This window comes from Mastigoproctus giganteus, chromosome 6, assembly GCF_048544385.1.
Source record: "Mastigoproctus giganteus isolate SK-2022 chromosome 6, ASM4854438v1, whole genome shotgun sequence".
NCBI lineage: Eukaryota > Metazoa > Arthropoda > Arachnida > Uropygi > Thelyphonidae > Mastigoproctus > Mastigoproctus giganteus.
This window is the reverse complement of record NC_143580.1, coordinates 84,539,935-84,555,236: the sequence shown is the minus strand read 5'-3', so window position 1 is coordinate 84,555,236 and position 15,302 is coordinate 84,539,935. Positions and strand designations below refer to the sequence as shown.

At 37.0% G+C, this 15,302-nt stretch overlaps 1 protein-coding gene across 5 annotated transcripts in view; it reads right to left on the bottom strand.

Annotated features, from left to right (window-relative positions):
- mRNA-cap (RNA guanylyltransferase and 5'-phosphatase mRNA capping enzyme) overlaps nt 1-15,302 on the bottom strand; it is a 548,400-nt gene that overhangs the window by 425,035 nt on the left and 108,063 nt on the right. For all 5 annotated transcript variants that reach the window (XM_090376079.1, XM_090376080.1, XM_090376082.1 and 2 more), the window contains one exon: nt 12,343-12,460. In XM_090376079.1, the coding sequence (XP_090232205.1) occupies nt 12,343-12,460 (118 nt within the window). The remainder of the gene's footprint in view (nt 1-12,342; nt 12,461-15,302) is intronic.

Below are 15,302 nucleotides of genomic sequence, written 5' to 3'. Positions count from 1 at the left end.
TAATACTATAAATTTGGGATAATATGATAATACTATAAATTTGGGATAATAAGGATGGTTGCACAAAAGATGTGCAGAAGTTAGCCTTTAGCCAGCAGATGATTGATTGCTGGAACAAACTCCCATCTGCCATTGTGGAAGTTGATAGAATTAATAAATTAAAGCAAGACAAAGAAATACAGGTATCTCCACTCCCAGCATAGTGTGGTTCACTCAGTGCTTGCTTAATGTAGCGCTCTATATTTAGATCTACTCCATTCACTCCAAACACCTTGGAAGGTCCCAGTGAAAAAAAAAGGTTATCACCTGCGACAGCATGGTTCACTCGGTGCAAATTCACTATAGCGCTCTGTGCTTTTTGATACCCTACCCTATCCCAGAATTGTGCTCTGTTCTCCTGAAATAGCTCCGTACATCCCAAAATGCTTCAGAAGTTATCCATTAGCAGAGAATTGGGTGCCTGAGATGTACTGTCAAAAAATACTTTAATGTTCTTCAATCTGATTTTCCAATATACTGTAACTCACAGCACATGCCTACAAAGGTGTTCTTTGTAGGCATGTGCTGTGAGTTACAACTTTCAGTCTGTGAGTTACAAACTGACTTTCAACTCAAGAAAACAGCTACGTTGTGGGCCAAACTATTTACAACAAGGAGAAAATTAAAGTGTCTGTTTATTGCCCTAAAAATTATCATTTTTTTTTTGTGCAGCTGAATATTTATATTTGTGTTAATTTTCTGTAACTGGAATTTTTTAGGAATTTTTCTGAAACTAATTTTTGTATTGGCACAAGTTTCCTGTGTCATGGCTATAAATCACAATGGTCATTCAATGCTATAAAGGTGTGGAGGAGAACAAAGGGTTGCTCTTACCAAGCAAGGCTTAAGTTCTGCAAATTACAGTGTCTGGAACTTGCAGGTGATCACGGATTTAAATAAATTGAGCAAGCTCACTGTTGATGGGATCCTTCTTGTTCAGGCTATGTAGATGAGGGAGCATAAATTCAAATTGAGTAAGGGTGGTTGCACAAAAGATGTGCAGAAGTTAGCCTTTAGCCAGCAGATGGCTGAAACAGACTCCCATTTGCCGTTGTGGAAGTTGATAGCATTAATAAGTTAAAGCAAGACAAAGACAAACTATTGGAGAGAATGGATAGGTGAAATAGAAAGTCATGTTATTTATGTATTTATTTTTTTTTTTTGGCTAATGCCGTATAAGCTTGCCTACTTATTTACTATTAATAATACTAACTTTGTTAGTTCACATATGAGCAATAAAAGAAGAAAGTAATAAGAGTAAACACAATTTCCATATGTAAATAGTTTCTACATAAGGGTTAATTTTAAACCAGATGTTTCAAGAGGTTTCTATAGACATCACTATTGTTTACAGAGCAATAGTGCAGCTGAGGGTCAATGGAGTTAGCATTAGCAGAGGCATATGATGCAAAAAAGCAAGCTTATATAGCATGAGCCACAAAAAAAAAAAAAAAAAAAACACCTTCCCATTTCACCCATTCATTTACTCCAAAAGTCTGTCTAGTTCAGACTTGAATCTATTTACACTGTCAACTCCAACAACAACAGATGGAAGTTAGTTCCAGCAATCAACCACGTTCTGGCTAAAAGAAAATTTCCGCACAGCTTTTCTAAACAGTCAAGAGACTTGCTTCAAAGACCACTGAAGTGTATTTCCCAGGTGAGGCCACAATTTCAAGAGAAAGACAATTGGTTCTTGTTACACAACTATGCCCCTGCTACACGTTGCAAAGACATTTCTGAGGAAACATGGCACCATCCAGATCAAATATCCACTCTACTCTCCCGATCAAGCACCAGTAGAATTCTTCCTCTTTTTCAAGGTGAAAACTGCCATCAAAGGAGAGAGATTTTAGGATGTTGAGAACAAAGAAAAATTTACCAGCTGAACTGAATTTCATATCGTTGGTACCTTTGCTGACACTTTTCAGAAACTTTTAGAATTGTGTAATAAATACATTCATCCAATTAGGGAGTTAGTACTTTTAATGAAAATAAAAATATTTTTGAGCTCCTTAACTTTGTATTCATTTTAATGCAGAGTCCAGAAACTTTATTGACACACCTCATACAGTATTATTCTTAACTGAAAATATGAATAAAGAAACAACAATAATATTAATAACACTAGCCAATAAAATATTTTTTGTCATACCTCTGCAATGAAAATATGTTATTCTGGAGGAAATAAACATGACATTCCAAATATCACCATAAAAAGTCACGACTACATCAAAAGATGTACCAACGTTTAATGTTAAAATAAAGGGATATACACGTATAATTCAAGTTTGTAACAAGTGAAAAAAAAATTTTATATGTTGCATTTAACTTCGGAAAAAATATAAATCATCGCAAAATAGTTATATTTAAATAATATATAATCAGTATACCTGTAATTATCCTTAATCAGGTTTGCTACTACTAAGAAATCGTCTCTTGTATTCCTGCTTACTCTCTCTCACAAGGAACCAACAGTAATTCCCCATCATTACAGGATTCCAGTGATCTTGGTACCGCTTTTCCATTGTGGAAATATCTTGATGAAACAGTTCTCCTTGTTTGTTACTCACATCTGACAGATTTTAGGAGAAAAATTAAAGATGGGAATGAAGAAAATGAATTTAACAACATCCAACAGCCCATGTTTTTGTAACACTCGACATATCAGAAAATTGATGGTGAGCCTAGGATGGACCACATCAGTAGATTCACCATCATATGAGGGTGGTTCAATAAAGAATCACCCTCACCTACTTCCACATATTGCAGAGTAATGATATTTTGTGTGTAGCATCATACATATTTGCACTGCTTCTATTAGAATCAGCCGCAGCCTGGAAAATAAGATGCAGGATATTTCAGAGACTGCTGGGAATCATTGGGGTACAAGTAAACACATGGGTTGTGTTAGGGTAGCTAAGAAAAAGACCAGGTGCATGTATACTTGCGTGTACACCAATGCCAGGAGTTTAGTAAATAAATTTGATGAATTTGAGGTATTGCTCAAAACATCAAAAGGCAGATATTGTGGGGATTTCAGAGACATGGTGTCACACAGATATAAGGAATGCAGAACTGGAATTTGGGGAGTACAATGTCTACAAAAGAGATAGACAGGATAGGAAGGGAGGAGGGGTTATGCTATTAGTTAAGAAATACATAAAATCCAAGGAAGTGAAGCCAGTCAACATCGCTGGACAGTGCAGTGTCGAGTCAGTTTGGTGTGACAAACATTGGGAGATCAAAATTGAGAGTAGGAGTGTGCTATAGGCCTAATGATTCAGATGAGTATAATAAGAAATTGTACAGGGAAACAGAGTGGGCAAGTAAATCAGACAGTCTTCTAATGGGGGATTTTAATTTCCCAGATATTGACTGGAATTTGTGGGTTGGTCACTCACACACTAGCAAGGCTTTTGTGGAATTATTGGATGACTGTTTTCTACATCAGCATGTTCAGGAGGCAACTAGAGGGAGTAATACTCTTGATTTGATTATCAGTAGTGATTCTTTATGCATTAAGAATCTGCAGGTAAATGAACCACTAGGTGGCAGTGATCACAGTGTGCTGAAGTGGGATTTACTCAAAGAGGTAACTACCATTAGGGGTAAAGGGAAGGGCTATTGCTTTCGTAAAGGCGACTACAATGGACTGAGACAGTATTTAAATTCTATACAGTGGGACCAACTAATGATGTTACCAACAGCAAATTCAAAATGGGAAGCATTCAAAGAACTTATCTTGGAAGCTACTAGGCTTTACATACCAACTAAGAAATACTGTTCAAGGTTAAGTGGATGTCAGATGAACTAATGAGACATATGGCAGAGAAGAAAAATGCATGGGATACATAAATTAACACGTGACACAGAAGCCTATGATAGATACAAGTTGATCTGTAACCAAGTTACAAAGGAGGTTAGGCAGGCGAAGGCAGATTACGAGAAATCCTTGGCAAGGGATGCAAAGAAAAACAGCAAAGAGTTCTTTACTTATGTAAACTGTAGAAGGAAGGGGATGAATCAGATTGGTCCACTTGATATCGTTGGGTCAACTGTTGATGATCCTGCTCAGGTAGCTAACAAACTAAATGAATATTTTGCATCGACATTCACACATGAGGAGTTATTCAGCGAGGGGAATGCCAGAGGTGTATTCAACTCTAGCAGTAAGCTAGATAATCTTGTAATAACTGAGTCAAGTGGAGGAGAAATTGTTGAAGATAAATACAAGAAAGGCACCTGGGGTGGATGGGATCTATCCAGTTATATTAAAGGAGGCAGCAAAGGAAGTAAGCAAACCCTTAGCCATAATTAGGAGAGCTTCCTTGGACTCAGAGGAAGTATCCATGGACTGGAGAAGTGCAAATGTGACCCCAATTCACAAAGGAGGATCAAAGGACGACACAAGTAATTATAGACCTGTTAGTTTAACTTCTGTTCCCGGAAAATTAATGGAGGCACTGTTTAAAGAAGCACTCCAGGATCATCTAGACAAGACTTCAGTTATAGCTCAGACACAGCATGGTTTTGTTAAGGGGAAGTCTTGCCTGACCAATTTGATTGGATACTATGATGCAGTCACAAAAGAACTGGATGCAGGGAAGAACTTTGATATTATATACTTGGATCTTAGAAAGGCTTTTGATACTGTTGCACATGGAAGACTGCTGCACAAATTGGAGCAGTGTGGCATTGGAGGCAAATTGCTGCCATGGATAAAGGGGTGGTTGAGAGGGAGAAGAGAGAGTGATAATCAATGGACACTGCTCATCGTGGACTAATGTTATTAGTGGAGTCCCTCAGGGTTCAGTATTGGGTCCATTGTTTTCTGTATTTATAAATGATATTGATGATGGTATATCAAGCTTAATGTCCAAGTTTGCAGACAATACGAAGGTTGGCAGGGTTGTCAAGGACACTACGCTACTGCAACAGGATCTGGAAAGGTTGAGCAGATGGGCTGAGAGGTCGCAAATGAATTTTAACATTGACAAATGTAAAGTACTACATATGGGAAACAGCAGCCCCAGAGCAACATATCAACTCTGTGGTACTACACTGACAGTGGTAGAGAATGAAAGGGACTTGGGGATGGTTGTGCAGGCAGATATGAAGTTTTCTGAGCAGTGCAGACGGGCTGCAAGAGTAGCTCATGGTGTATTGTCGATAATATATAGGAATTTTTCTAGCAGTGATAAGGAGGTGATTATTCCCTTGTATAAGGCAATGGTCAGGCCACACCTAGAGTACTGTATACAGGTCTGGAGGCCTCAATTCAAGAAGGATGTAGAGATGCTGGAATGAGTACAGAGAAGGGCAACAAGATTGGTGAATGGAACAAATGGGTGCTCTTACAAAGAAAGGCTTAAGTTTTGGAAATTACAGTGTCTGGAGACTAGGCACTGGCGAGGTGATCTGATAGAGGTGTAAAAAGCGATGAATGGTTTTAGCATGCTCAATGCTGATGAGATTCTTCCTCTTGCTCAGAATAATCACCTGAGAGGGCATAAATTCAAATTGAGGAAAGACAGATGTAGGATAGACGTGAGGAAATTTTCCTTTAGCCAGCGGGTGGTTGGTTGCTGGAACAGACTTCCATCCCTTGTCATGGAAGTTGATAGCCTAAATAAGTTTAAGGCTCAGCTGGACAGGTATTTCGAACGAACAGAGGGGTGAAGTGGAAGTGATTATTTTTTATTTAGTTATTTATTATTATTTTTTTTTTTTTGGCTGATGCTGCATAAGCTTGCTTTCTTGCATCAAATGCCTCTACTAATGCTAATATCTCTGTACTAAAGGTGTAAAATTTCAGCCCTGTGTCTTTAATTTGTTTTTCTCTTAGAGCTGAACATCATGTGACAAAGTAGCATCATGGACAAAGTTGAAGGCGGAGCTGTAATCCAGTATTTGTTCTTGAAGGGGAATCTCCTAAATAAATCCATAAGGCAATGACTGCTATATATAAGGATGAAGCCCGATCCTAAGGCATTGTGAAGCACTGGCACAGACAAAGTATAGGTGTGGTCAGACATCGGTAGAATCTGAGCCCATTCCAGTTCATCCCCATTCAGCCATTGATGACAGCACATTCAGAAAAGTGGAGTCGTTAATCATGGAAGATCGCCGGATATCTGTGTGTGAATTGTCCCAAGAGGTGAAAATTAGTGTGGGCTCTGTTGAAACAGTCCTTCATGACAAACTCCATTTACAAAAACTGAGTGCAAGATAGATTCCCCGATTATTGACTGGTTTCCAGAAGGCTGATCGACAACAGAAATCACAAGATTGGTTGGTCCTGTGCCAAAAAAATGAAAGACTTTCTCTCGTCTAATCACTCAGAATGAAAGTTGGATAAACCATTGTGACCCTGAAAGTAAAAAGCAGCCCATGGAATGGCAACATCATGGTTCCCCCCACCTAAGAAGGCAAGGGTCCAAGCATCAGCAGGAAAGGTCTTGCTGACAGTGTTTTGGGATGAGAAAGGTGTAATAATGACTGATTACCTGCCAAAAGGTAGAACAATTACATGTTCCTATTATGCCAACTTGCGTGATAAAATAGAGGATTACGTAACGTAAGGTAACAGAATTTTCTTGGACTGCTTCAATTTTATTAATTAAAGTTTTTGTATGAGGATTCCAGATGGGTGAGCTGAATTCAAGGATTGGGAGAACTATGGTTTTATAAAGGATGCCAGCATACCTGTAGTTTTGAACTTGTAGGTATTGCATTTGATAAATCCCAGTGTTTTGAATGCTTTGCTGGTGATTTTAAGGACATGGGCATCAAATTTAGCACTGCTGGAGAAGAGAATCCCCAAGTCATTAACTTGGTTACACCTTTCGATGATCACAGAGTTAATAGTGTACTCCGTATTTATTAGTTGTGGAGATCTGCAGGATGAGAAAGATTACTTTGCACTTAGAGGGGTTAGCAGACAAGCCATTCAGAGATAGCCACAGAGAATTTATAGAGAGCACATTGAAGCTGTCAAGAATCGGTAATCCTCTTCACTGCTGAGTAGATCTTAAGATCATCTGCATAGAGAGCAACTTGCATGTTGGAAGTGTAGATGAAAGAAGGAAAATCATTTATGAAAACAATGAAGAAAAGAAGACCTAAGGGGGAGCCTTTTGGTACTCCACTTAGTGGTATAAAACAGTCTGAGTTCACTTGATTGATGATAACGCTCAAGGAATGATGTGTAATATAGCTGCATAGCCATGACAGCAAAGGGTCACGGATACCATATAGCTTAAGTTTTTCCAGAAGTTGTTCGTGTGGGACTTTATCAAATGCCTTAGATATATCTGTGTAGACTGCATCAACTTGAAGGTGGTTATCAAGAACTTCAGAGGTGTACTGCCAGAAAGGAAACAAATTTGTGACTACTGACTTGCCACTACAGAAACCATGTTGATTCTGATCAATGAAAGGCCTGAAGAATTCAAAGAGATGTTTGTGTACTGCTATGTCGAAGAGTTTAGCCAGGCTGTTTTGCAAGGATATGGGTCTGTAATCAGTTACATCATTTTTATCAACTTTTTTGAAAACAGGAACTATATTGACCTGCTTAAAGTGCTTATGATACTTCCCCAGCCTGAGAGACAAGTTGAAGATCCGCAGTATGAGGGGTTTTAAGTCAGTGACAGTCATTTTCCAAAATAAGCCTGGAATGTCATCTGGACCACTAGTATAGTCATTTCTCATGCTTTTTAATGCCAAATTTAAATCTTCATCAGTGATAAAGAGGTTAATGAGGCAGGTCTCAATGTATAATTTGTTTGAATTCTGTAAAAATGTTTGGCAAACTCTTGAGCAATCCTGAAATTGCCCGATAAGAGAATTCCATCTGCGTTATGGAGTTGTAACTTTATACTGGTTATATTGTTATGCTTCATGTAATTCCAGAATGGTTTGATATCTCTGTGAGTAAGCAGACTATCCTGAACTGACTCTGTATACTTATTGTAAGAGTTTAATATGAGCATTTTCACTTCTTTGTGGAGTTGGCTGAATATTTCATAGTATTAACTGTCACCTGATTGCTTTTATACTTGTTTCTATAGAATTATTTGGATTTAATTTTATGTATTAGCTTGCTGTTATACCAGTGCAGGTAGGTAGAGCTTGCGGCCAGATGGGATTGAGGAACAATATCAGATATAACTGAGTGGATACAGTTGATCAGGTTATTGGTGAGCACATCAATATCATCCATAGCGTCAAAGAGCTGCTTGTCTATGTTGCCGAGGGCTAGGTTGAGCAGAGGCCAGTCAGCAATTCTGAAATTGAATCGTGGAGGACAGGAGCTGCATTTGAAGTTATGAGAAGTCAGAGTGATGTCAAAAGTAATTGGCAAATGATCCGAGTGAAATATCGGTTTGTCATTGTGAACCTCTATATAAGTAGAGGAGAATATTAGGTCAAGGTAGGCATTTTCTCTGGTTGTAAAATTACAAACTTATTCAAGACCATAGCTGTGAAGCATATTAAAGAGAGTCCTAGTCTACAGTGATGGAGAAGAAGAGCCTAAATTGGCCATTTGACAGTTAAAGTCACCCAAAACCATTGCTATGTCGGCAGATTGAATTAGCGGGAAGACAGATTACAGCGAGCTTTCTAAGTACTGAAGGTCGATATTAGTTAAGGGAGGGGGAAAATAAAGGATTACGATTAAAACTTTTAACTTGCCAAGAAGAAGGCAGTATAGTGATTCAATATTTGTGAAATTTGATGCAATTTCAGAGTATATGGTTAGAATGTATAATAGCTACTCCACCTCCACGAGATCCTCTGTCCTTTCTATGGAGAGTCAGGTTTCATTGAGCATGTAAATGTTGTAAATATGTGAGCCCTGGATTGCTCTAAAGTGGTTTAGGTTGCTAATTATACTCCTGCAATTCTGAAGGTAAATACTGAAAAGTTGACATCTGGGGATTCTATGACGAGAGGAGAGCGTAGTATGTGTAGACAGCAGGGCCACTGACTGCTATTCATGTGGAGAAGAGATTTTGGACTCCCTTGGTGGTCTGTCCATGAAGCATTTTACTAGAGCCCCTGATAACAGGGATCTTAGATTTAGCACTTTTTCTGTTTGTGATGGAAGGCATGTTATTATAAAAGATTAGTAGGCAGGACATCGTGTCTTCAGAGAACGGACATCTACTCCGAAACCATATTCTTCTTTAATTAAGTTGATAAGACCTTCAGATTTAGTGGCAGGTCCAAGCCTAGAAACAAAAATTCGGTCTTTTGTGGGAATAATTATGATATTGTACTTTTGTTTGAATAACTGAGATTTATCTGCATTAGTTACATTCTGTGTTTGATGAATTTTGGCTGGAAGCTTGGGGAAGTATCTTGAGATAGAGGCTTTAACATTTTCTGAAGGCTTGTTCTGTTTTGATCTTTGGTGTAATATTTGAGGCTGGCAATCAGAAGCAGGTTTACTCACTGTGGCGGCAGCCATACAGATAGGTTTGCAGACCACATTAGATATGGCAGCAGTTATTTTTGCATATGTTGCCTTAACTGATGTTGAAGAAGATTCCACTTCGTGACTCTGGGCTTGTAAAATAGAGATACAGACAGAACTGTTCCGCAGAGGAGAGCAGGTGGTGGGAGTGGTTCGATTTACATCAGAAGAATCATCTGACAGAGACTGTTTGGCAATAAATTGCTCTGCTGAATGACTTGAATCATGAATGTTAGCAGGCTTTGGCAAATTAATATTTGTAGCAGTAGGAGTATTGAGGCTGGTGGAAGATGATCAGGTTTCAATACTAAGGGCATCATCAGGTAATGAAGAATTCTTATTCACTTTGATCCCATTAGTTTCAAGAGTAGGTTCAGAATTCTTCTTAGCTTCCCTTAAATGGCAAGACATAATTGATGTGAGATTTTTAATTTGGGCGTTAATGTCAGAAATTTCAGCCTGTCGATTAGTTAATATTGTTTTTATACCACGAATATCCGTGGATGGCTCGCAGTTTCCTTCATTGAGTGTATTAGAATCCAGGGGAATATCAGATTTTGCAGTATGCTGATTAGCAGAGTTTGATGGAGGATTTTCTTCATAGTATTAAAGAGTAGTTCCTGGAATTCATTTAATTGCAGAATAGAAAAGGTTGGATTCAGAGTTTCAGTAGGGAGGGAGTTAGCGCTGAGATCTTCTAACAGCACAGATATATGTGTTTGAGTTGATTCATCTGAAAGTTGATGTGATCCTGGAGACAACAAAGGATTAGAGGCTTCATCCACGTAAGATTCAGAGTCGGTATTTCTAGTTATTGGCATGATATTTGTCTCAAGTGAACTACAGTAAGGAATTTCAAGTTTGCTTGTGGAAGAGGAGGAAAGTGTCTCAGGTTCCATGCTGTTTTGCATTGCAACAGTTATAGGGCTTTTCTGAGAATTTCTGAGTTGACATCTTTTTTTGTGACAGAATGATTTCAATGGAAATCATTCTGTCACAACAGAATGATTTCCAACAGCTTTTATTTAATTTTTTCAAGTCAGATTGGGTGCAGTCATTGCATATTAATTGCTTACACTCAATACACTGGATAATTGGGTCAGAGCTGGTCCCACAGATGGTGCAAGATGCTAGAATTTTGACAGAAGGTAGTATTTGTCATATTGAATTCAGATACTGTAGTGTTACGAGACAATTTAATATCACTACCAGTTGTGGTTTTGCAAGCAACTGGCACTGTGACCATCCGGTCACCTTAGTTGTCCCGCAGAGAAATCCACAGGTAGCAGGGATCTAAGTAGGGAGGGGAGTGCAGAGAGGCTATGTAAAACTCTAATGCTGGGTCAAGATCAAGTGTCTGTTGGACACATGTATAAGTTGAACTACAAGATGGCTGAAAGCACTTGTATAAAGAAGAAGAATGAACATGCAAAAAATCATTTAATACTTATCTGTTGTCTGCTCAAATAATAAAGCACTTGCATCTGGCAATCTAAGGGCCTATCTTTATGTGGTGGCACTAATAGGAACTTAATACTTTAATTAAAAAACACACAAATCAAGAAAAGTTTATGAAGCACATCATACAAACAGCCAGACACAATTGTTCCCCCTAGTGGGTTATGTATTTTGTATGTCATAAAATAAAATAAATTCCATAAATTTAATAATATATTCTCTAAATAAAATTAGCGTAGTTATTGGTAATTTTAAAAATGAAAAAATTAAGATTCCTGCATTTGAGTTGTATTCAGGGGTTGCTGCTGTCCCCATTGTTTTTAATTGGAGGAAGAGGGAACTGTGATCTTAATTGGTTGAAGAGGGAACTTTGAAATTTCTTTCATTTCCAGCAGCAGCTTGAGTTTATCCACGTTTTTGAAAGTTCAAATGCATGGATAAGAATTGCTTTGTTCTTTAAGTATGTCAATTGGTTCATTATGCCTGTTTCTTAATACATGCATTTTTAATTTATAATAATCATTTTAATCTTGATTGTTGTTAATTTTAAAATTTTACTTCTGATACATAATGTGTGTTTAAAAATTCTTAAAAGTACATGCTTCTTTAAACAAAGAATTACCATTAACCTTACTAAGGGACGGACATGGCTTTATACCCCTGGTAATTTTCTGAAGTAGTCTGCATTCTTTTTCTTTGCCCTTATCTGTATACTATCTAACTAATATCTTATGCCTCAATCTATTAGAGTATTCGAGGGAGATTGAGGTACTATTAGCAGAAACAGATAGTTTTGGTTGTTGTTGATGGCATATATTGAGGCACTAGCCCTATGAAAATGTGCCTTTCAATGTAAGCCTTATTCAATAATAACTGATCAATTTTGTATTTTTGGTTTTTTAGATTTTGCATTTCATATATATGGAATTATTAGCTCTGCTTTATACAGAGGCTGATAGGATCCTTTGTATGCTGCAGATATTCACTGCCAATTTTTTTTTTAATTTGTTACAACTGGTTCCATTACATGCTATAACTACTGAATTAAAAAATGATTTCTATATTCTCAGGCAAATGTAATGTTAAATCATTTCTGATGGCATTAATTTGTTCTGAACTAGTAATTTTGTTTTAAATTAATATATATACACACCAATTCAAAAAAAAAAAACATCCAATTTAAAAATTCCATCTCTTTGCTTAATTTCCATTTCCAGTCATGACGTTTAACTTCAGTTTTACTTTGAATGGCTAATATTAAAATCATAAAGCATACTCTTTCAAAAAAAAAAAAAAAAAAAAATTAATTTCTGCAGTAGTACATGCCTAATAATCTACTTTTAAAATCTCCCATTACATACCTGCAATTAAGCCTCCTTTTCTTGGACAATTTAACCATCTTGGAGGAATATCAAATGATTTACTTTTTCTTTGATAATCGCTCATTCTTGGCTTACTAAAACTTGGGTTCCCTTTGTTCTGAAATCAATACAAAATTACACTTAGGGAAAAAAAATCTTTAATAGATAATTAAATTTTAAAGCAGTAATTTTATTATTGGCACTGTTTTCATTTATATATAAGAAATAAAATTAATTTCATTTCTTATATAATTGTGAAAAGATTCATTTAATTACTTAATATTAGCATTAACAAAGGCACATGATGCAAGAAAGCAAGCTTATATAGCAAATGTTTGTCTAGTTCTGCCTTGAATCTATTTTACTTCTACGTCAGATGGAAGTTCATTCCAGCAATCAACCACACACTGGCTGAAGGCAAACTTCCACACTCCTACAACTGTCTTTCCTCAATTTGAATTTATACACTCTCAGGCAATTATACTGAGCATGAGGAAGAATCCCCATATAAGATGATTTAGTTGGTCTTTCCCACTTTTTCTCATGTATAAACTAATATTATTATCCATAAAATTAGGTATATGTTTATAACACTTTTGCAAAGTACACACTTTCAGAAATTACTGTTCATACAGCTGATCATACTTTGCCAGAAAAGTTTATTCTCTTTGGGGGTTTTTTTTTAATCAAAATTTTAAGAATTGTCTATCAAATTGGATCAAAATTACTTCCACATGCTGTGAGTTTTGTGGTATGGATTTTTTTTTTTTTTTTTTCCCAATGTTGTTTTTATTCCAGTATAATCATGTAAGGTTACATTACAAGTTATGTGACAAGAATATCATTATACTGTACTACTGAACAGAATATTCTGCTGTGTGTGACAAGTTAAGTTTCTCTTCATTCAATCTTCACTTTTAGAGCTTCCAATATAATTAGAGCTGTTAACTTATCTTATTTAATCATACATGACTTAAATTTAAATCAGCCTGTGATTTTTAAAGAGAATGAATGATTCACAAAAATCACTATTTCAACAATTACAATCCAAAAATAACTGAAATTCAATTCTTTTTCTAGCTGTAACAGATCCGAGAACAGAATTTTATATATAAATTACCAAATATTACTATCAACACTTGACCCAAAACTAGTAGTCAAGACATGTCAAAAATAAACTCTAGAAGGAAGGGGATGAATCAGCCTGGTCCACTTGATACCGATGATTTGACTGTTAATGATCCTGCTGAAATAGCTGATAATCTGAATGAATATTTTGCATTTACATTCACACGTGAGGTGTTATTAAGGAAGAAAAATTGCAAAGTTTATCAAACTGTAACAGGGTGCTTAATGATTTTCTTATAACTGAGAACAAAGTGGAGGAGAAATTGTTGAAGTTAAACATAAGAAAGGCACCTGGGGTGCATGGGATCCAGGAATATTAAAAGAGAGGGGCAAAGGAAGTAAACCCACCCTTAGCCATAATTATGAGAGCATCCTTGGACTCAGGGAAGTCCCCACGGACTGGAGATGTCCAAATATACCCCCAATTCCAAAAATGAGATATAAGAGTGACACGAGTAATTACAGACCAGATAGTTTAACTTCTGTAATGGAGTCACTGGTTAAAGATGAATTACAGGATCATCTAGACAACAGACAGACAGACCATGGGTTTGTTAAGATGAAGTCTTGTCTGACAAATTTGATTGGATAATATGATGTGGTTAGAAAGGAACTGGATGCAAAAAATAATTTTGATATCATATACTTGGATTTCAGGAAAACTTTTTACACCGTTGTGCATTGAAGACTACTGAACAAATTGGAGCAGTATGGTATTAAGGATAAGTTGCTACAATGGATAAAAGGATAGTTGAGTGGGAGAAGACAGAGTGGTAATCAATGGACGCTGCTCTTCATGAACTAATGTTATTAGTGGAGTCCCCCAGGGTTCGGTGTTGGGTCCACTGCTGTTTTATATATTTATCAATGATATTGATGAAGGCATATCACACTTAATGTCGAAGTTTCAGATGATACAAAGGTTTGCAGGGTTTGTTAATGACAGTTATGGCAGTGTGCTATACTGCAACGGGATCTAGAAAATTTGGGCAGATGGGCTGAGAAGTGGTAACTGAAATTTAACATTGTCAAAAGCAAAGTACTGCATATGGTTTTAATATGAGTGGAAGTAAACCCAGATAAATGTACCAATTGTGTGGTACTACACTTAAGGCGGTAGAAAATGAAAAGGATTTGGGAATAATTGTACAGTCAGATATGAAATTTTCTGAGCAGTGCAGACAGGCGCCACCGCAGGTCATGGAGTATTGTCAATGATACACAGGAATTCTGCTATTAGGGAAAACGAGGTGATTATCCATTTTTATAAGGCAATGGTCGGGCCACGCCTTGAGTACTGCACACAAGTCTGGAGGCCTCATTTTAGGAAGGATGTAGAGTTGCTCGAGCGAGTACAAAGAAGGGCAACAAGATTGAAAAGGTGGTCTTACCATGAAAGGCTTAAGTTCTGCAAATTGCAGAGTCTGTAGACTAGGCACTTGCGAGGTGATGTGATTAAGGTGTATAAGGCCTTGAATAGTTTCAGTAAGCTCAGTGCTGAAGAGGATTCCTCCTCTTGCTCAGATTCCGCACCTAAGGGGTCATAAATTCAAATTGAGGAAAGACAGTTGTAGAACAGATATGTGGAAATTTGCCTTTAGTCAGTGGGTGGTTGATTGCTGGAACAAACTTCCATCTGTCATTGTGGAAGTTGATAGCTTAAACAAATTCAAGGAGGAACTGGACAAATGTTTAGAGGGATTGACTGGATGTATGAAATGTTTTTTTTTTTTTTTCCTTTGGCTGATGATACACAAAGCTTACTTTCTCGAATCATATGCCTCAACTACTACTACCATGTATCTAACTTTAACAAGAGGCATCTTATTTCA